Raw genomic sequence first — 24,314 nt, forward strand, 5'->3', positions numbered from 1 at the left:
GCTATGTATATGATCAAGTATTGTGTTTATTTCAATCTTACTTTGATCTTTATGCATTTTAGGAAGAGGCGCCAAATAGAAATATAAAACAGCTTGCAGTTCGAAATAGTTCTTTCATAACCAAGAAGCTAAGTCGAAGAAAGAGATCAGCAATTAATATTGGTGAAGCATTCATTCAAGTATGTATTAGTAATATTTATTTATTTTATATATGTTTTTACTATCCTGACATGGCAGTTTCTCTGATTGAGTGTAGAAGAAAAAAAAACATTTAAATATATACAGGGTGACACATAAGAAACGCATGGGTTTGAATATTGTATAACTTTTTTTCTGTGGAAATGCATGTGATTATTCCTGTTCCAGATGTGAAGTACTAGGTTGGAAGATGTGAAAACACTAAGTGTGAGAAAAATCATATTCTTCAAATGACCGCTACTCGTACTTCAAAAGGCTGGATGATTGATATATACACGTTCCCTAGTAGCAAGAAAGCTTTCAGCCAGTTAACGCGTGCTTCGTTTTTGGCTTTCTATGCTTGCACTTGAAACGCTAGACCCTTCACAGAGCGTCACAGCATCACTGCCCGTTCATTGGCTATTGACTTGACTTATAAAACACTTGCGTCAAGCTTGAATAGAACTCTGAATGGAAGGTTGCTCCCATGTACCTTTATTACTGGAATCCAGCTTGCGGCATGCTTGCACGTTTTCCAATCAAGCTGGATGCAAGCTTGACCGACTTACAATTCAAGCTTACAGCAAACGGTTTGCAAGCTTTACTATCCTGACAAGTTTTACTCTCTGCTACTAAGGTTTTATCAGATATCCCTAGGGGGAAAAATCTGGGTCTGTTAGGTCTGGGGAACGTGATGACCAGTTGGAATCTGCAATACCTTAAAGTCACATGCTCTCCAAAAATTTGTGTCACCAGTGCCCTGGTTTTACGTACTGTGTGAGCAGTAGATCCATCTTGCTGGAACCAGTGTACATGATTATTCGCTACAGCCGATCTTTAAAAATACCTGACCATTGTACGATACCACTCCCCTTGTTCTCCCGTTACGCAACACCTTGTTCTTCAAAGAAATAAGGACAGATAATCCGTTCTGAAGTCATATCACACCACACCATACACTTTAATGAATGCTAATCACGCTCATACATGACAATGGCTTTTTCCGGGCCTATATTCTGCAGTTTTCCTTGTTTACAACTCCATTTAAGTGCAAATTGGCTTCATCGCTCATTATCAGATTCTGAAGATAGCTCTGTTGTTCCGTCGCCAACTCTAGGAAGCGAACTGCATACCTGAGACGGGCTACGGGGTTCAATCTCTGCGCCAGTCTTACTTTGTATGAGAACAATTTCGACTCCATCTTTAGAATCCTTTGCAGTGACCTTCGCGACATTAGAAGCTGAGTGCCACTAGGAGTGTTCGATAAGGCTGAATACCTATCGAATTTCGGGGAATGAAAATTTATCGAGTTGTCATACGTTACTCGAAACCGTTCGAGTATTTGAAATTATCGAAGTTTCGGGTATTATCGAAAGTTCGAGTATTATCAAAGTTTCGAGTATTATCGAAAGTTCGAGTATTGCCAAAGTTTCGGGTTTTATCGAAAGTTCGAATATTATCGGAGTTTCGAGTATTATCAAAAGTTAAAATATTATCGAAGTTTCGGGTATTTGAAAGTTCTAGTCAGTGGCGTATTTAAGGGGGGTCTTCCGGACTTAAGTCCCCCGAAATTTTATTTACTATTTTAAAGTAAATGAAATATCTTGCAAAATCGTAAATGCGCCACTGGTTCTAGTGTTATAAAAATAGCAGGTAATTTTGAAAATTTGATTATTACAGTAATTTCAGGTATATTCGAAACTTCAAATATTTAACAACCGGGTATTATCGAAATTTCGTGCATCATCCAAACTTTCATTATTAGTGACATTTCGGTTATTGCCGAAGCATTACGAAACTTCATTCGTCGAGTATTCAAAAGTTTTCGAATGTCATCAAATTTTGTCAACCATGATTTATTTTTTTAAGTGGTTTTAGGCCTACCTCTTATGCACGAGGCTAATGCTCCCCCCAAAAATGTACATGCCTGATATTCGAATCAAGGACCCCTAGCTTCGGAGTGCAGCAAGCTAATCCCCTTTGCTAGCAAGGTCGACATAAAATCTTAAGTGTCATTAACAATGCGGAAATTAATAATGTCAGGTATGAAGGAAAAATGTTTATTAATGGTTGATATTTTACCTGTAATTTGAATGGATTAGAATTTATCAATATCGCCTCATAGGAGAGGGAGTACATGCTAGATGCTAACATGGCTTTCCAAAGAATTGGGTGATTCAAATCCAAGCTGGTGCCCTTTTGCATACTCTCTAGCATTGTAAGTTCGTACCACAGACAACAGAACCGGCACGGTAAAAGTTATCAGTCGTATCATTTCATTTCAATATGGTGGACAAAAGAAAATGGAGGCAACGGGAAAGTGACGAAGTATAGGCCTAATCGTGTTAATATTCTGAACTGGTGAACCGAATCGAGTGATTCTTTGCACGATTACTGACATTAATCACCTACAGGTTACAGGCTTATAATTTCATAGGACGCGGGCTCCGGCGGATACCAAATGGAATGTTCGAAAGCGGCAAAAATAAGGGTTCTTCTGTGACCTCATCGGAGGGGGGAATGGATCCGATTACTGTGTGTGTAGTCATAGACATTTCAAGATGGCGGCAAAACGGACGTCCGAACGGAAGGTGGTCTACCCGTTCTCGGGAAATCACAGACAGGAGCGTCATTTGAGATTTTGCTTGGGGGGAACAAGACCCCTTGATATAAGTAAAATTTCGCGTTTTTCACCGGTTTACTACTATTTTATTGATAAAACCGATATAAATCTCAAACTCAAGGGGGTAATTGCCCACCTGCCCCTACATGACACCCCTCTTCGCAAACTAAATAATGTTACCAAAAGCGTGGTACCAGTCGGAGAATCGTAGTCTAATTAGTACAGTTGCACACTTTGGTATGTCCTCTGAATGAGGTTAATGTATCTTTGGATTTCAAAGTATCAGTTTCGTTCACTTTTCAGGACTTAATCTCTTCAGAATGAATCTCCCATGTTAGGGGCGGATAGGCATCACTAGGAGGGCGCGGGAGCTTTTTCCCACAAGGGTCTCATTTTCACAAATCAACTTGCACAGCTTTATTTCTACAGTAAGTCAATAGTATTAACAATTAACAATTAAAACCTTATATTGTTTCATCTGTATATTATTCCGAATTCAAGGAGTAGTACGTGTACTATACTACAAAATTAGCAGATGTTTCGGTGTACTATTTTTTGATGCTGCAAAGTCTATCACCTTTTCATTCGAAACATTCTTTAACTAATCTTTTTCGATAGACATCAACGTAAATGTTTTCAAATGTTCCTGAGACATGATACTGCTTAACTTATTTTTAATGTATTTCAGTTTTGAGAAACTTCTTTCACATGTTACCTGAGTTACGGGCAAAGTCAATAGAAATTTGTATGCTAGTAGCAAACCTGGATAAACATTACTGTACTAAGTACATCTCTGCAATTTTTTTTTTTTTAAAAAAAGGCACACTGGACAATTTTTGCAACACGTTTTACACTCGTCTTCCTTTTGAAGAAACGTATTTTCTTGTATTTCTGAATCAGTTGTGCCATCAGCACAATCAGTCGTTCCTTCTTGGTTGTACTCGTCATCAAGACTGACTTTCAAGAATTCCTACTTCCTTGAAAAGTCCAAGAGAAACCTTTTATAGAATTCTTGGAATCTTGTTTACTGAACTTCTTTAGAAGGTGAGTAAGTTTATCGAAAGCCGTGTCAGGAAGTTCTCTTATTTGGTTGAAGTTTCTAGGGTCCAAACAATCCATAAAGTATCTTGCTTCTTGAATCTTGAAGAAATACTTGAAGTTACCGTTTGTTGAATGCTTCGATGCAGTACCTGGTCATCGGATCAGAAGCAGCTTCATCTTCACATTCATAGGGAAACATTCTTTTCCACCTCCGAAGGTGAGTTGTCTACAGGTCAGTAGAAACAAAGAAATCACCTTTTAATTTTTCAAATTTATTATAGGCCCATTCTGCAAATCTTAACGATGCATTCTTAACAGAATAAAAATTAGCTCTCTCTTCTTTCAGTTTGGACAGAGTAATCTGATCATTCGATACGACTACAACACACCAACACACTGTGTTTGGAAATAATTTGACAGAAGGGTTGTCACTTGAAATATCCTCAGGAACACTTGTGCTGTCAGAATTGTTTTGAACTTGAGAAGATATTTTATATATCCTTTCACTTTACACCTAGCTTATAGTTTGATATTTTCTGTGGAAGCAGTTTGCTTCATTGGCATGGTCAGCTCTATGTACAAAGCACTTTCTGGATTCGAAAAATGGCTAAACTTTTTCTCCAAACTAGAGTGTTTTCCACATCTTCTTTCCGCAATAACTGTAAGACGACTTTGTTGATATTTGATCTTCCAAATGTCCATTCGCAGATAATATTCACGCATAAAATCGCAGTCATTCAGCAGAACAAACAATGACACAGAATCAATACAACTTTTTGTCAGATCACATATGACAAGATTGAGTATGTGAGCGTAACACGACACGTGAAACTAATCATAGATGTTTTGAAAAACCACAATATTGTCCTTGCATGTTACTTGTGGCATTGGTTGGAATTTCCAGTACACTTCTTAATATCAAGGTTCAATTTCTGCAGAATTTCCAGCAGTAAACCGAAAAAGACACTGACCTGTTGTGGATATGCATTTTACAGTGGTAGCAATTCTTTCTTTAACAAGTTTTAACAACATACCGTAAAACAACAGAGCACTGGCCTGTTGAATAGTATGAAATAGAACAGCTGAGAGACTTATTTCGAAATTTATTCTTTGATAAGTGTGTTGATAGCATCCAAAACATATTCACCGTATTTTTTAAAGTTATGTGATCATCCTGCTTACTTCCTCGTATTGACTCAGTTTACTCTTCGCGATGACCTTTAAGTTACTTTTAAGCAGAAGGTCAAATTTGCTCAGTAGAAGAATAATATCCAAAAAGTTTCCATGATCTGTAGCTGTATCTTGCAGTCTATAGGCTGCTTCATTTCCTTTTCCTCTGTAAGTGAGTCCTCTTTTACCAATGAGTTTCAGCACTTCGACAATTCAATGCATTACCTGTCTGTTCTTAAAACGCATTTTGAGTATATAAAACGCATATATAAAACGCATTTTGAGTAGGACAATATGAGAGCCAAGCCTTGTTGGCAAGGGCGCCGATTTCTCTGTAAATTTGGGGGGGGGGGCATTCAGATGCAGAAGGCATATATGAGGATTTTAAGGCAAATTGAATTCAAATTATGCCAAATATTGTATATTCATAAATAAAATGCGGGGGCCCACATGAGCTTTGGGGAAACCCAGGGTCCCCTCGGCCCCCCAGGATCGGCACCCTTGCGTGTTGGTGCTATCTGCTCGTTTATAAGCAAACTCAGAATTAATGGGTATGTTCTATTTTGGGTGATGAAGATGGAACTTAAAAACTTGAGGATATTCTTTCGTGAACGTATGAAAGAGTTCGTTGCTCTGTTCCCTGCTGCACCAAGCTTTTCAATGTTTTCACTGACTTCGGAATTGGCATCACTAGAACTGAAGCTTTTCTGTTCATTTTCTTTTTTGATAGCAATAATCGTAGCTGAGTTGGAAGCGCACTAATTTCAAGACTCAGGAATCTTCTTGTTCATTTTTCACTTTGACAGTGACATTCGTAGCTGATATGGTGGGAGAACTGATTTCACCATTTATGAAACTAAAGCTTTCCTGTTCATTTTCCTCTCTGACAATACCATTCGTAGCATATGAGGTAGGATCGCTAACTTCAATACTATATTCAGTTTGTTGGTAGTGAGTAGTTGATAGTCTTGCAGGTTTAGAGGCACTAAATAGATATATGATCATTTTGCAAGCATCAGCATCTGCATCTAATAACTTTGCCTTCTTTCTATGACACCGCATCGATTTTCACAATTTAAATCTAGGTTTATTCAGTCCGAAATGTTCTTTTATGTGTTGCACCTTAAGGGTGTTTCGTTGAGGGGGCGAACCAGGTGCCGTCCGGTAGCCCGGTGGCTCTATCCGTCCCTGTCCCATGTTTACTTCACAGTCCTGCAAAACAAAAATAACGATCGGTAACAAACAAAAAATTGTCGGCGTATTGTAACCCATGCGTTACATATGTGCCACCCTGTGTGTATATCTATTGTACCCGTATCAAATTTCATTTTATAAGTATTGTAAATATTGTAAGATTACTCCCATGTGTTCTAAAGTTTCTGCTGTAGTCTACTAACTACTATAAGTCATATTTGAAACTAAGCCTCAGGGTTGGATTTACGGGGAGTGCACCGGTGCACGTGCACCCCCCTACGTTGTAAATATACACTATCTAAAATGAGAAGCTAGCAGTAAAAATAGAAACACTTTCCGAAAGTTTCTTCCATCGTGTTTCCGTATGGGGCTAAAAGAAAGCGGAGTTTTGCAAAAGCAATAGTTTACGTCAATTTTCTGAAGGTTGAAGGAAAAGGATTCACCAAGCAAAGCAATATAATATTTGTCAAGTAGGGAAGCCAGGAAGAGAGGACAATTTTTCCTGCACATCAGTTGCGACCCTCTTTAAAATACCCCCTCTCTCTCTTTGTTCTATGTATCAGCGTTTTCAGATTAAAGAATATCGTCACATGTCATTTGGAAATGTTCCAATGAGACTGGTTATTGTGGTAGTTATGGTGCACCCCCTTCAGAAAATGCTGGATCCGAACCTGCTAAGCGTTTTCGTTTTAGCATATTGTTCCCTGTTTTACTAACTCTCATCAGGTACCGCATAATCTTAAATATTAATCACTTAAACACATGAATCCTGTTTAAGTCCTGTTGACACCTTTAGCAGGATTGCATTAATAATTGTATTGAAAACTCATTTAAATCCACATTTTAAGAAATTATTAGTTACACAATCGTTAAAGAGTAGTATGTCACGAATTTTTGTTCCTAAGTACCTGATACAGGGGTTATGGTCCAAGGATACATAGGACCACCGTCTCTAAATTTTGGTAGTGGATACGTTGGCTCACCCCCTCAAATTTCGGGAGGGGTGCATAGGATCATCTCTTAAAATTTGGAAATTGACAAAACTAAAATTTGATGTGGTAGTACAGGAACAGGACATGTACCTCTGAAAATTTGGTTGGTCCATTTCTTTCTTTAATGTGGATAAAATATTACCAGAAATTCAGATTTCGGATTTTTTTCACCTAAATATTGTATCCTTTTTAAAGAGGCTTTGTTACGTTATGTGGTTATATGGGTGGGTGCAGGGGTCCATTCTCTTTGATAGGACATGGTTTTCTTGAGTGAGGTTTTTCTGTGTTGGCACACCTTCTTTAGGGTAATACTCTATTATAGGTTAGTGATCCCGCATAGCGTAGTTTCTAACGCTATCTCCTTTGATGCGAGTGGTCCAGGGTTCGATTCGGTCAAAAAAGTGTGACAGCAAGTTTCAAATCTTGCGTGAGGTTTTCCTGAGTTTTCCTCATAGACAAATGTCGGGATGGTACCAAACATAAGGTCCCAGACTGCTTCCTTCCTTCCCCAATATTTTCTTCCTCCTCAATTCGCCGAGGGTCGTTATCCCACATACGTGATGGGTTGGAGCTGCCAAAAACCCAGAAATCTAATTCCTAATTCTAATTCTAATCAATCATAAGTTAATTGTCGACTTTCGGAACACATATTGAAAAAATATTGTATTTATAATTCTTATCATATACTGTGTTTAACAAATACAAAAGACAATATAGAGGTTTATTTCGTTATAGGGATTCTTTTTTACTAGTACTGTATACACATACTACAATTCAAAAAGGTTTTTATGCTAATTATTCTGTATTAATAAGCATGTAAAAAACTCGTTATAGGGGATGTTTCAAAACAACACCGACAACGTTTGGGAGGTGATAAAACAAAAAGTATAGACCAACTTAGGTACATGAATGCTTCCTTTCGGAGTTGTAGGCTACCGAAAACATGTAAAAATGAACTTTAAAGGTCCATAGCTCCGTAGTCGAGTCATAACTTCACTTAGGGACTAGTGTGTGCCCTATCCAAATATCCATGTTTCAGAATTCTGCGGTACTTCCACAACAATTTTTATAGAAGTAGTTGGTGAGTACTCCAAATTATATGCCCGTAGCCAAACTCTCTCTATAAAAACTTGCGGGACCCAATTTGGAACATTTTGCGGGGCCGCCAGGTTTACAACTAACTTGCACTAAGATCTGTAGAACCTATATATATATATTGCGGTTTTCCTGCTGGTCTAGTGGTTGCGTGCGCCTATGGTGCACATAGTTTCGAGCCTGATTCCAGGTGAGAGAGCACACAAAATTTAATTTCATAATCACACCCTTTAATTAATCATCCATCTCCTAAGAACAAATCCTAGGACGTCAAATTAAAAAAAAAAAAAAAAAAAAGTATATCATTTTCATTTCACTCCAAAAGTTTAATAGAGATTTTGCAGTCAGAATGAATGGCAATCAAAATGTGTGCTTAAATAGTACGTGAAAGTTATATAGACTAAACATATATAAGGTACATTTCAATATAAAATTATATAGGGCCTACATGTAAATCTACATCTAATGATATTAGTATATCATATCTGAAAAGGGCAGTCATAATATTAGCCTACTTGTTTTAGTGCCCACCCTCGAAATATTGAAAAGTTGTTAAAATAAAACCTAAATTTATTAAATTATTTTAGGTTAAATACGAATTAAATTTATTTATATATTTATTTACTTATTTATTTTTACACATAGTTTCAGTAATACATACTTTCACTAATGAGCAGATATAAAACAATGCAGACCTTACTAAATCAAACGTCCTGAAAACGAAAATGCAGTCAGTTTTTTCATGTGACCCTCAGATTTTTTGCTATGATAATGATGATGATTAGCTGCTGACAGAAGTAAATGTAATTTGAGATATAAAATAAAAGGTGTTTATGAAGAAAATTCTAAGTTTTAATGAAGGAAATACATGTATGTGATACTAAACATTGCAAACACATCATTTACAAATTTATGTGTATATCGTTATTACGTATTCATATACAGGGTGTTCCGGGAAAATCCGACAAACTTCGCATATGTGGTCAGAACCTCAGTACAAGAAAAAAATATGCAACTTTGATCGAAAACGCTTAATTACAGAGATAGGGATAATAAAAAGGTAAGAGGAATGACCAATTCCAGTAATAACTTTTAATTGGCTCTCCTCCCGTAACTAAGCGTTTCCGACCAAAGTCGCAGAATTTTTTTCTCTTGTATTAAGATCCTTAACGCATCTGATAAGTTTGTCAGTTTATCCCTGGAACACCCCGCATGTTTACTTATAAGCTTGATTAAGAGAAATGATTAAGGGCAAAGACGGTTTCGAAAGATTTTTCCGTTTCTATATTGTGGAGTCCTCTTCCAGGAGGAACTAACAGTAATCTCTCATCATGGACGGCTTCCATTTCCCTTTATAACGTTCTTCTATCTGCAAAATGTTCTGGTGAAAACGCTCACCCTGTTCATTGCTTATAGCAGCTATTTTTTCAGAGAAATAACTCAAATGGAAATGCAGACATGAATGAATTTTAAAATACATATTTCACTCTTGTGCCTCGCAATAGTACCAGTATTGCCTTGTGCCTCAAGAAGTACCAGTATTTCATAGTTTTCTTCTCTTACAAGTAAACGTATCGATGTCGAAATCTAGTTTCTTGACCAAACTTGGCAGAGAAGTGTAGAATATCAAGAAACAAGCATAAGCAAAATTTAAAGTGTTTCCGTCCATAAAGACGGCCGCAGAGACCAAAAACGTGATTGACCAGAATAAGTCATAACAATGTGTTTAATGGATAAAAGGGTTTAAAAAACCGAGAGGAAGTAGACATCTATTTGAGAATATGCTTATCATGGCCGCCATTTGCTCGACTTTTTTTTTAACATAGGAAGGGGATCATGTAATATATCAAATTGGGCTAGAATTTTAGAAGAAGTACAATGATGAAATCTATGTTTCCATAAGTTTATATTTGTAAGATATAATGAAATGCACATTAATATGAATCCATTGGTTCAAAGATTTCTTAACAGTTGTATCTTTTTGAAAATAATTCAAGTCAGGAAAACCTCATGTACGCTGGTGAGAACATCGTAGGTAGTTACTTATGAAAGGTGTAATCAACTTGAAATCGTTATCGACTGCAGACAAAATGAAATGGTGATCAGACGATCATAAACCTTAAGGAACTGATGGAAGATGAATGACATATTTTCCATTGGATTATTCGAATTAGAAGACAAACCTTCATAAGCAGCCACCCATTCAGTACGTGCTAATATACATTCGGTTTTCCTGACTTGATTTTAAAAAATACATCCATGGGATTTTTCGCAGGAGAGGGCAAAATTTGTCCTCTGGTTTTGTATTTTTAATATAGCTAAAATAAGAGAAAGGATATGCAAAGAAGTCGGGCAGAGGCTGATTTACTTGATCTATCTCGGTATTCACGGTACTATTACATGACATAATCAGTAAGAACGCCAGGAACTTTTACTTAGTAGGGTGTTCAAAATAAAAGAGGGCGTGCGCCAAAAATAATTATATATATACAAACTCAAGGAAAACAATACTTTTACCCCCAGAGGTGTGTAAGGAAATTTGTGGGGGTTTTAAGGGTGTTGGGGATGAACAGAAGTTGTAAACGTAAAAAAAAAAAAAAAAAAAAAAAAAAAAAAAAAAAAAAAAGAAAGAAAGAAAGAAACTACTGCAGCATTAAATTCAGAAAATATTTGCTTATGTCCGGAAACTTAACACAAACTATTCATTTACTTGTTAGGAAGATGCCATACCCTCCGTTGTAAAGTAAATGGATGTACCTGTATTTCAATATGTTGTGTGTATTTGACAACCGAGAGTAGCAGTCATCTTAATGGTACCATAGAAACTTAGCCGCGGGGGCCCCGCGAGCAGAATGGCATGTATAAGAAGCAAAATTTATTCGAAGGGATCACAACACACTTGTTTGCTCTAGGGCCTAATATGCTGTTAAAATGGCACGGGAGAGTAGAGTAGACGGCACTAGCGCAGGGCCCCTTTGGCGCGGGGCCCGATTGGGAGCAATCGGTCCAATCGGCTTAACGCCGGCCCTCTTAGTCAGGTTATTTCGTAAAGGTATTGTAATATATAAAATACAGTGTGCAATTTTGTAATCGATTTTCATTCTGTATAAGGTGAGAGAGGGAGCGCTGTTTTGCTTATCGTACCCCTTGTTTTCAAATCCAAAACCGACGGTACTTTACAGTTATCTTAAGGACGAGATCATGACTACGTACTAACTTGGCCAGAAAAAGAAATTAAAAAAATAAACTAATATTAATTTTTCTTTTCACTGTGGACATAGGATGTGATCACTTGGAGATTTGTAAGTTCTGGTTACAGCCAACATATTCCCATCGATCAACAAAGATCTGCAATTGCTTTGGCATTTAGAATTTGGTCTGAAGTTATTCCACGGACATTTGTAGAAGATTTTGTATCTGAAGTCACAGATGTTGATATACTATTGGGATTTGCATCAGGTGAGATTATGCATTTTAAGGGCTTACGTCAGATAACTTTCATGCCGTTTCTTGTCATTAAGCTTATTTTAAATACCTTCACCATCTTAGTTTCTCAGTACATTGATTTATGTGGGAAATTTTTTTGTCTTTATTTATTTATTTATTTATTTTTAAGATCCTTACATACTTAAAATAATATAAAATTTACAATTTTTCTTTTGCTTGTTTTTCATAACTGAAATGAGATAATGAAATGTAACCTATTTCAATCATAGATAATGCTATTCTACTATACAACAGACAATATAAACCTGGAGAATTTTCAGTGTTTCCATCCATAGAAATTACAGTATTGCCAGAATAACATTTCTCCCAAAATCTAAGTTAAGGCAGAGACTAGAGGAACGAACTCGACTGCATTTGATTTCGTATATTATTATTTTGGTATCCTGTGAACTACTTTTTAAATAATATTATTATTAAATTTAATAACTGTATGCTAAAACTATTTTGTTTATTACAAACTAAATAAACAATTATTTAAAAAGTAGCTCACAGGATTCCAAGACATCATAATACATAATCAAATGCAGTCGAGTTCGCTCCTCTAGTCGCAGCCTTGACTTAGATTTTGGGAGAAATATTTTCTGGCAACACTGTAATTTCTGTGGATGGCAACACTGAAAATTCTTCAGATTGATATTTTCTGTTGTAGAATAACATTGTCTATGATTGTGGTAAGTTCTATTTTATTATCTCTTTCCACTTATGAAAAACAAGCAAAAGAAAAATTGTAAAGTTTGTATTATTTTTAGTAGGCTATGTCAGGCTCTTAATGAAAGACAATTTTAGTAGTTTGAGTTGACTGGTTTCTTTCTCGCGTTTATTTAAATGCCCGTTGCTTTCTAGAAATCAATTTTTGTAATGTATATTTTAATATTTTTGATAAGATAAATTTAAATTCATTAATGAATATACAGGATGGGCAATTTATCTTGATACATCCTTGTAATTTTTAAACTAATTGCTAGAATACGCTGAAATTTTGTAAGATACCAATATCAACAGAAAGACATTGTTTGATGTATTGTACAATGTCATCAACATTTATCAGTGTTGTCAGATCAACATAAAGATTGTTTACACTTGCACTACGTCAGATTAATACATAATGTATTTCAAATCAACATATTAAACGCAAACTTACAATGCCACACTTATTATTCACTGTTACAAACGAAGAACGATACAGTATCATAAATATTCAAAAATATTCCAATTTTAGCGGTCTCAACAACAACAATGACGCAAGTGATACAAACAAAGCACTGCACATCCAACGTACCTTAGTGTAAAATACTATGAGAATGATATGATGTATTTCTAATAGATGAATACAAAATTATAAGTGATTGAAAATTTGACGTTTTCTTTTGAAAGGTTTTATTTCGAAAAAAAATACTTGCATATGTATTGTATTCAATTACATAAAAGGTTTTCAAGGTAAAGTTTGCAACGTTGCTTAACATTATATAGTTGCAAGAACTTATTTTAATTACAACTACCAAAAGCTCTTACTGTAATGTGGTAGAACACAGGGAAGTAACATATATGAGAAAAATTTACAAACTAAGTAAGAGTCATGTTAAAGAGTATTAAATCTCTACCCATGTTTTTCATTGCTCCAGAACGGTTTGAGATATTAAATTGTATACGTTATTATCTTTACGTCTTCTGAAACCATCTGTGTGATTAAACATGATACTTATCTCAACACTCTGTTGAAAAAAAAAAAAAAAAGTCAAATTTTCTACTCTTTGTAACATCGTTCCTACTCATTATGTACGTCATACCATGGTTATATTATTTGATAGTATGGTACTTTAGATGCACAGTGTCCCGCTAGTTTCACTTACATTATAACTGCCGTAGAGGCTTCTAAAATTTGGATATCTGTGATATTGTTGCGTCCTTAGTTTGCAATACAGTATTGAATAACAAATGTGATATTATTATTTTTTGTTTATAATATGTAATAATATGACGTAATGCCATTTAAAAATTACGACTGTTGGGTTGACAACACTGTTAATCTATAGTATTACAGAGTATGTAAACAATGTCCCTCTGTCAATAGATATTTGCATCATACAAAATTTCAGAATTTTACATCAATTAGTTTAAGAGTTACAACGTGTGGTACATGATGGCTTATGGTCTGCATATGGTTTCCTGACCCATTCAATTCAATTACTATTAATCTCATTATCAAAGCTTAATAAGAAACCTTAAATTGTAGCATTTCTGCTGGTTTTTTTATCTATAGTTCTCGCACATTCTCTAGCATCCAGCATCCATCGTGACGCTAATTCATGAATTTAGGTATTTTCGTCTTGTAGCAAAGCAAAAAATATGTTCTCAGATTCCATAATGGTAAAATAATTTCCTTTCAAACCATATTGAGGCATATACTTTCATCACATATTGAGCCAGAATCTCAGGAATGATGGATTGGCACATTGGTAGATATTACAATATATATATATATATATATATATATATATATATATATATATATATATATATATATATATATATATATATATATATATATATATATATATATAATCTTCCTTTGTTTCTTTTTCATTTCCTTTTCTTTCTTGGCTCAAGAAAAAACAAGAACAGAAAAAGAAAGAGGAAAATCTTTCTTTTCTCTTTTTTTAGAGAAAAAGAGAAAAAAGGGAAAAATAAATACATATAATATGTCTGCCAATCCATCATTCATGAAATTTCATTTAAATTTTAATTATGGAAAAGTGTACGGAAGGAGGCGCAGATATGCATGCGCTACACTCTGTAATATCGTCTATCTTATTCTTATGTCTATTACCAGTTATAAATTCAGTAACTTTATAACTTCATGAATCTACACGTATATTGCCACAAACAAAACCTATCGGTGAGTCCTATACTGCTAATCAAGAATTATTATCCATTTTCCTCAGACTTCAATTTAAATGTATATTATCCTCCCATCTCCTCGGCTTATTCAGTAACCTGTTGTCTAGAGAGTTTACAATCAATAAGTACTCTATGGACCATGCGCGCTTATCCAATACGTACCACATGTCCTACTCGTTTTATTATTTGCTTTATTTAGGACATGAGTGCATTATGATATTACATATGTATTGCTTTTCTCTTCTTAATGTATACGTCTACAGTAATAAATAAATGATTCTTAACAATATTGAACATTTCACGTGTTCAATAATCAAATTTAAACGCACAATGTGACTATGGTTTTCTTTCGCATTTGCTTCGCAGGTGAGCATATGGATTGTTTAAATAGATTTGATGGTCTGGGTGGACAACTGAGCCATGCATTGAGAAGTAGCAGAGCAACAGGTGCTCAAATTCACTTCGATGAAGAAGACTGGTTCACAGTTGGCTCTAGATATGGAACGAATCTTCTCAAGGTTTGTCTTCTTTTACACATCTTTCGTTGGTGGATAGAATATAGACAGATAGATTTGCCAGGTATGGAGGTTAAAAAGTTGTGAGGTTGCGCTCCAAAAGTAGCGAATTTGAACTATTTATAGCCCAAACATAAAAATGAATTATTTTGCAACTATACACTTTTACTAATCATTTATAATACGTCAGATATCTAGGTTGACAACGGTCAGGCGGCGCCGCAATTTCAGACTGTTGGAGGTGGTTCGTTAGAGCAAATCCCATACTACGTCAGAAGCAGCAGAATTGCATTATACAATGAACTAGACAGACAGTAATAGTATAAAATGGAAGACCTTTCTAATTTCCAAGAAGACATGTTTCCTTAAGTCAGTTTTATGGGCTTTGAAATACACTGTACAGTACAACGTTCACAGTACTACTATTCCTCACTTCTTTAATTCATTTCCTAAACACTTTATCTGGGAGCCACAAATGTTGGAAGCTTTTATTGTAACTTCACTTAATCGTTATGTTATATGGGTACTACAGCAACACAATTAGATTTGCGATGTTCACGTTTACACAGCTCTCTATAACTAACTGAGACAACACAGTTAGTGATACTGCAACAGAGCAAACTCGACAAAAGGCTGGTGTTGTCAGATTGAAGATTAAAATGTACTTAAATAAGAATTGAACTAGTATCGAACATGTTAGTTTCAGCAAAACTATTGTTCATTGCGAATAGAATATTCAACAAACAAAACTTTTCTTATATTATATAAAACTAATAATTTGTGATTTCATATATGAAAATAGGAGTAGCGCATTCGTAAGGTTTATAGCCTGCAGATAATTAAAAGTAGTCCAAAAAGTAGCGTGTCGCTCAATTTGAAATTTCGGTAGCGTGGGCACTTTTAAAAAATCGCCCAATCCGCTACTTGTAGCCTAATCTGGCAACACTGATTAGATAGATTAGGTATATATAGTGTGGACCATTTATCCTGAAACGCCCTTACTGTAACTTTTTAACTAATTGACAAAAATCAATGAAGTTTTGTATAGTGCAAATACTGATATAGAAGAAAATTGTTTCACATACTCTTGAAAATCACAAACTAGTTCAATTCTTATACAGGGTGAGCACAGAAACAGTCCCAGGTTTTAAATTAGTGTAAATTTAATATGCGAAGGAATATTTTGCTGAAATTTTGAACAGTGATACATAAACTCAAAAAGTTTTTGTAGCAATAATTGAAATCACAAACACTCGATGTGCGCGCCACCTGTAACGCGGGAAATATCGAGGCGGTAATCTAGCTCCAACACACGTTGTGAAGCATATCCGGTGTGATGGAGTTGACAGCATCACTGATGCTGATTCTGGGTTCCCCATATCCTTACATTGTGTCTATTCACCTTTCCACTTAAGTGAAATGTCGCCTCATCGCTGAAAATGATCGTCAGAAAGTTTTCGTCATCCTCCATGAAATTTTGCATAGTCTCACAGAACTCACGGCGCTTTACTTTGTCTTGTGGGTATAACTTCTGAACCAACTGCAGTCGGTACGGGTAACACCGCAAACGCTTGAGTAAGATCTTGCTTACTGGTGTTTGTGGCATCTGCAACTCTCTGCTAGCTTTACGTGTAGACTTCTGTGGGCTGTGTACGAAGGCTGCTCTTACGCGCTCCACAGTTTCCTCGGAGACTGGACGTCGCCCTGAATGCCCTTTTCTTTGATCACAAATGCACCCCGCCTCAATAAACGTTCTATGCCACTTCACAATGGATTTGTGTGTGGGTGGATCAGCATTAAATTGTCGTTTGAAATCACGCTGCACTCTCACAAAACTGCTTGTTTTTGCAAATTGTAAAACGCACCAGCTTCGTTGCTGTGGGGTGAACACCATTTTCGATGTTACTGTCCTCTAGCTTCTTTGGTCAGAACTAGGATTCTGAAAAGATAGATGGGAAAATACTTTTAGTTTACTGAGCTCTGTACAAAATTTCATGTAAATATTCAATTAAATGTTAATTATATGGCACTTTAAAATCACGTACTGTTTCTGTACTCACCCTGTATAAGTACATTTTAATCTCCAATCTGACAACACCAACCTTTTGTTGAGTTTGCTCGGTTGCAGAATCACTGACTGTATTTCTGTCTCAGTTAATGCCTGAACCTAATAGTTATAGAGAGCTGTGTAAACGTGAACATCGCAAATTTAATTGTGTTACTGTATTATCCATATTAACATAACGATTAAGTGGAGTTACAATAAAAACTTGTTACAAAATAAAAACGATACAATATCACAATCAACCATAAACATACAAATTTTGGAATAATAACAGTAATAACGCAAATGAGATCAGGGGCGGATCCAGGGCCGACTTCTAGGGGGGCGGTGGGTTGTCATACTGCTACTTTTAAGGGCTCCAAACTTTGGGATGGATTTTATTTATATATATAAAATAAGAACGTTTCCTCTTCTGGGGGGGCGATCGCCCCCCCTGGATCCGCCCCTGAATGAGATGTACGTGTTAATGAACATCGGAAGTACCTTAGTGTCGAATACTACGAATATCGTATGACGTACTTTTAACAAGTAGGAACTAAGTTACAAGTAATTAAAAATTTTACTTTCTTCAAAGATTTAATTTCGAAAATGTGCTTAGTTACGTATCTCATCCAAACATATAAATGGTTTCCAATAAACGTAAAGATCATAGGGTCGCTTACAGCAATTTGATATCTCAACCCGTTCCGAAGGCATGAGAAACATAGGTAGAGATTGCTATACTGCTTAAAATGACGTAGTTCCGGAAAAGTATTTTTAAAGAACTGTTGTTTTCAACTGCCTTTATAAAATTACAAACATAGTTTTTCGAAGTTGTAATTAAAACAAGTTCTCACAGTTTACGTAATTTTAAGCAATGTTGCAAATTTCAACAATGCTTATTATCTCTCTGGAACGAATTGAGATATGAAATTGTTATAAACTATTATGAGCTTTACATTTATTATAAACCTACGTAATTAGATGTTGTACTTATTATCTAAGCACTTTTTCTCGAAATAAAATCTTTGAAAAGGAAGTCAAATTTTCAAAACCTTGTAAATTTGTTCCTACTTGCTAAAAATACGTCATATCATGGTCGCAGTGTTCAACACTATGGTATTTCCTATATGCATTGACACGTCCATCTCACGTTGTTACTGTTGTAGAGGCCTCCAAAATTTGGATGTTCGCGGATGTTTGTGATACTGTAGCATCTTTAATTTGTAACACTGAATAATAAAAGTAATATTGTAAGTTTTCATTTAACATGTAGATTTTTAAAAAATGTAATTCTCTGGCGTAGTGCCATTTAAAAAAAAATACAACTTTGAGTTTAGTTAGGAACGCTATCAATTTAGTGATATAGCAGGGTATGACAAACAATGTCCCCCTGTCGATATCAAACGATATCCTCATCATGCATAATTTTATCGATTTTTGTCAATTAGTTTAAAAATTACAAGGGCGTTTCAAGATAAATGGTTCAACCTGTATACTTTATTTTCTCCCTTATTTGAGTGTAGATGTTTTACTCATTTATATGGCCTCTCTCTTAGTACTCTATTTGAAATTCCCCTAATCCTATCCTCCCTTCAGCTCTCTCTTAAATAAAAATGTCACAGTAGATGGATAAACTATCGATTTTTCTTCCTTTGGTTGGCAGCAGGATTGAATTCAAGGGGTAGCCCGGGGGGAATCTCCCCCCGAAGAAAATTCATTCCCCCCGGAGAAACAAAAAAATTCAGTCACAAAATGTAGAAATTACTTCACATAATTATTTGTTTTCTTTCCGTGCACGTGCAGACGAAATCCAATCTCTCAATATACATATAAATGACGCAGACCCATTCTATATAAATATTAAACATGTAACATCTAAGATAGAATACCAAATAGCCAATAAAACTTGTATTTCTTAACCGAGTTTGGCAGAACATGAAATTGTCAACTGTTGAAGAAAGGTTTGTATTTTAGTAGGTACTATACTCTCGCCCTATATTGTATATTAGTAGTTAGCACTAGCACAGGTTGAGATAGGAAAGGAAAGATAGGGAAGATCTTTCGATCATTCCATATGATCTCTGATGTCAACAGACTTCAGTTCGTGAAAATGTACAGTTCTTGCATTATTTGAAATAGGGCACCTAAATCCCATTTCTCGCATCGGAAGTAACAGACGTAAATGTGTTTTACGATTGTTAAAGGAAACACACCTTTCTTTAATTAAAAATAATTCAGTTAAAGGAAGAGATTCAGAGGGCATCATTTAGAGGGATCAGGGAGGAACAGTTATCCCTCCTGGATTAGAGTTGAGTTGAGTTGATTTTAGTTTAGCGTCCCTTTCAGCAGCGAGGCTATATGAGACGTGGACCTACTGATTAACGTGGAATCCGAACCACATCCTCCTGGATTAGAGACTTATATAGAATTTATCAATATGATAGTAGTATATAAGTGAAAGATTCCTATTGAAGGTGATGAAGATCCTGCTCAGAGCCGTGCCATGGGGGCGGGGCAAGCGGGGCGACGGCCCCGGGCGCCGAAGTAAGGGTGCAAAATTCGAGAGGGAAAAAGAAAAAAAGAAGGAAAGAAAAACAAAGGAATAAAACACATGTGCACATATTATATAAAATGAAAGGAAAAAAGTAATGAAAAGTGCTCAAAATCAAGGAAAAGCATGGTTTACTTTTTAAAATTTTCTCACCTTTCGCGGCTGGTCTGTCGACCTCACTCATATATACGGGGGTGCCGTCGTATACTCTCGCGCCTAGCGCTGATTTTCCACGACACGGCACTAATCCTACTGAAGATTTCGTAAACTAAACTATTGATGTGTATGCAGTGAAGAAACCAAGGCTAATATGCTTGATTTAGAATCAGAAGTGTGCGAAAGAATGATAACTTTTTGTTAAGATATTTCTGTGTGTGTTTGTTTTAGGACAAAAAATATTTGAGTTAATTTAAATCTTTTTAAAATCTTCTACATTAGTAACAAACAGTAACTACTGAATATAGGAAATAATAACAAAAATAGCTACTTTAAATAGCAGTCAAAGTTTAACGTAAAATATTTTTGCCAGTCTTTGTTTAATACTTTAGATGAAATCAAACGATTGTTTTTTTTTTTTTTTAATTATAATTTCACATTGAATATTTATCAGCAATTAGTCTCAATATTAGGTAAGATGTGTATGTGAATGGAATTGTTAAATATGCTGCTTTCTTGCAAAAATACAGAAAAACAACCCTCCCCCCGAGGAGTTGACATTCCCCCCCCGGGTGAAAATGTCTGAATTCAACACGGTTGGCAGAATCTGCCTTATTTGCTATCTGTTAACATTCCCTTAGTTCCTTTTTCTTGTACAAGATTTATGCAGCATTTTACACAAATTCATCCCAAAATCTTGTAATGTTTTCTTCTCCATTTGCTTAATGTCCATTTCGCTGATCCTTATGTCACTTATCCTCTTCTAAAATGCATGAGACTCTGTTGTCCTTCCCTTGTACACTTAATAATTGCCATTTTGTTGTTGTTTATTCTCATTTTACATTTTTTTTTCTTTCATGCGTTTAGATATCTTCATCATTCTCCTCCTGCTCATCATCATCATAATTTGTTACCTGCTCTATGCCATCAGTTCCCGACCCCGAAAACGACATTGAAGAAGTACAGTCACCACAACGCTCATTGCCACCGACTAGAGAAACTTAGGTTACTAATGTTTAATTTGCCGCCATCTTTATTTTCTCAGAATCCTTACATCCCCTCTCTCTCTTCCTAGTAAGAAGGCTTCATGTATACACGACTCCAAAAGTGCATTACCACCTGCTATTCTCCTTTTCCTGCAATAGCAGGCAACCCAAAAACCTCGGCGGTTTGGTTGGTTGTGAATTCGAAAGGCGTTGGACCAAACTTCAATTTTGTAAGAAATATATCAGTGTGGCAAACTGCAAATAAAAGAATAAAACAAATTGTTAAGAATGTCAATTTTATTATCGTGACGGAATTAAATAACATCAAAAGTTACAAAATTATCTTACTTAATCAGTTCAAACAAGATGAATGGCAAAAAAAGATACCAGAGGAAAGCATTTCTCTACTCCCCCAAACAAGAATCTCATCAAAAACAAAAAGTTACATAATGTAAACGTTCAATATAAAAGCCCCACCCAAAATTTATAAAGTTGACACCCGAAAGGCAAGAACAACTGAACCGAAGTAAATGAAATTCTGCACAGATATTGCAGACGTAAAATGAGGAAATACGGTTTCGTATTTTCCTAAAAAAAAAAAAAAAAACGGTTCGAGAGGCACGGACCCCTCCAAACATTTGATCACGAAATATCAAAATTGCTAGAAACAGTATGTCAGGTGTATGTAAAGGACATGAAGAATTGCAACATAACTTTACGTATGGACAATACACAAAAATTAACAAATACGTTTTTTAAAAATTTTCTGCGGAAAAAAGGTTTTAGGGGGCAAAATTTTGAAACTTAACGCCCGAGAGGCAAAAAGAAATGAACCGATGGGTATGAAATTTTGCACAGATATTTTAGACGTAAAATGAGGGAATACCTGTTTCGTAATTTCCTGGAAAAAACGGCTGGGTGAGGCACGGACCCCTCCAAACCTTTGATCATGAAATATCAAAAGTGCTAGTAACAGTATGTCAGATGTATGTAAATGACATCAAGAATTGCAATATAACTTTGTGTATGGACAATACGAAAAAAATAAACGAATCCGGGTTTTTTTATCTTCTGCAGAAAAAGGGTTTTAGGGAGCAATAGAAGCACCCACCCAAAATTTTGAATATTGTTGATCGAAAGGCAAGAAGGAGTGAACCGAAGTGAATGAAATTGTGCACAGATATTGTAGATGTAAAATGAGGGAATACGGGTTTCGTATTTTCCTGAAAAAAAAAACGGCTGGGTGGGGCACGGACCCTTCCAAACTTTTCGTCATGAAATATCAAAAGTGCTAGTAACAATGTGTCAGATGTGTGTAAAGGACACGAAGAATTGCGACATATCTTGGTGTACGGACAATACGCAAAAAATAAAGGGATACTTTTTCTATTTTCTGCGGAAAAACGGTTTTAGGGAGCAATAGAACCCACGCAAAATTTTCAAAGTTCGCGCCCGAAAGGTAAGAAGATGTGAAACGAAGTGAATGAAATTTTGCACAGATATTGTAAACATAAAATGACGGAATACAGGGTTCGTATTTCCCTAAAAAAAAAGGGGGTTGGGTGGGGCACGGACCTCTCCAAACCTTTGATCACGAAATATCAAAGTGCTATTAAGAGTATTTCAGATGTGTCTAGAGGACATGAAAAATTGCAACGAAACTTTGTCTATAAATAATAGTATAAAAATAAACGAATACGTTTTTTAATTTTAGGGGGAAAATGGTTTTTGTGGGCAAGAGCCCCCGTCCAAAATTTTGGAATTTGACCCAAAAGGCAAGAAGAAGTGGACCGAAGTGAATGAAATGTGCACAAATATTATAGAGGTAAGACAAGAGAATACGTGTTTCGTATTTTCTTGAAAGAATAAAAAACTGCTGAATGGACCATAGCGTTGAGTAGCGAGAGGAGTGGACCGAAGCGAACAAAATTGTATGTAGATATTGGATATGTAATATATGACTTTCGTGTTTCACAAGTGTCTTGTCTCCATCCGATTTTTTCAATTTAGCAGATCGAGTACAAGCAAAAACACTATAGCGTATTTTATAGTATTTCAGGAAGCAGCTTTAACGCTTACAAAGTTTTTGAGCATAAACAAGAACACGTATTTATTTATGTTCAGTTTGCTGTTGATCAGCCAAATTTGAAGCAAAACGGATAGAGGCACTTGAGAAACACGAAATGCCCTATTTTACATAGGGACTATATAATATCTACACACAATTTCACTTGCTTCAGTCCACTCCTTCCTGCGCTATTACGGTAATATTTACTTTTTTCGAATGGGGAATAGGCCCCAACATTGTTTCTCCGCAAATATTAAAACACGTTTAACTTATTGGTTTGCAAATTGTCCCTATACGAAGCTTCGTTGCTATTCTCCATATTCTTTACGAACTTCTGACGTATGCTTATTTGCACTTTTGATATTTCGCAATAAACGGTTCAAAAGGTTCGTGACTCACTTAACAGTTTTTAATAGGAAAATACGAAACCTAATTGTTACATTTTACGTCTACAATATCTGTGCACAATTTCATTCACTTCTGTTCACTGCTTCTTGCCTTTTGGGCCCCAAATTTCAAAAACTTTTGGAGGGGACTTTTGCCCCCTAAAACCGCTTTTCCGCACAAAATAAAAAACATATTCGTTTATTTTTTTGCGTATTGTCCCTACAAAATATATCGTTCAAATTCTTCATGTCCTTCAAGTACTCTGACATACTGTTATTAGCACTTTTGATATTTCACGATCTAAGTTTTGGAGGGGTCTGGGTCCCACCTATGCGCTTTTTCTTCTTCAGGAAAATAAGAAACTCGTATTCCCTCATTTTATGTCTACAATATCTGTGCACAATTTCATTCACTTCGGATTACTTCCTCTGGCCTTTCGGGCCTCAACTTCCAAAATTTTGGGTGGTTGCGTTTGCCCCCTAAAACCGTATTTCCGCAGAAAATAAAAAAAAACTTGTTTCGCCATATTTGTAGGCTCACTTTGATTCACTTGCGGTGATGCACAAAAAGTGAGAATAGGCGTACAAATTGGCACAAAACTATGCAAAAAACCATCCCGAAATTCGTTGGTTGCGGAACAAGTTAATGACGCCGGTTCTCACGGCATTTGATGCTGTCTCGTTATAAAAATCTATAGTCGTTTCGCTATCGAGACGAGATGCACTCCTCGAGATGCACTAAAAGTACAAGACAAAATGCAACCCTGTCATGAGCACCACTAAAAGTATTCCATATTACTGTTTACATTTTTCATGGTTGCTCTTTCCAGTATAATCAAATCATGATTTCAAAACGAGTTAAAACGAGCTGAACGAGGGAGCTAATTGTCAAACTCGGCTCGACACGA

At 35.8% G+C, this 24,314-nt stretch overlaps 1 protein-coding gene across 1 annotated transcript in view; it reads left to right on the top strand.

Moving 5' to 3' along the window:
- Nucleotides 1-24,314, top strand: part of LOC145666846 (matrix metalloproteinase-21-like) — a 227,550-nt gene that overhangs the window by 164,257 nt on the left and 38,979 nt on the right. Inside the window, exons 6-8 of the mRNA XM_081734421.1 lie at nucleotides 63-179; nucleotides 11,574-11,751; nucleotides 15,064-15,215. Coding sequence (XP_081590547.1) covers nucleotides 63-179; nucleotides 11,574-11,751; nucleotides 15,064-15,215 — 447 coding nt within the window. The remainder of the gene's footprint in view (nucleotides 1-62; nucleotides 180-11,573; nucleotides 11,752-15,063; nucleotides 15,216-24,314) is intronic.

Source organism: Thermobia domestica, chromosome 12 (assembly GCF_964235325.1).
Source record: "Thermobia domestica chromosome 12, izTheDome1.hap1.1, whole genome shotgun sequence".
Classification (NCBI taxonomy): Eukaryota; Metazoa; Arthropoda; class Insecta; order Zygentoma; family Lepismatidae; genus Thermobia; species Thermobia domestica.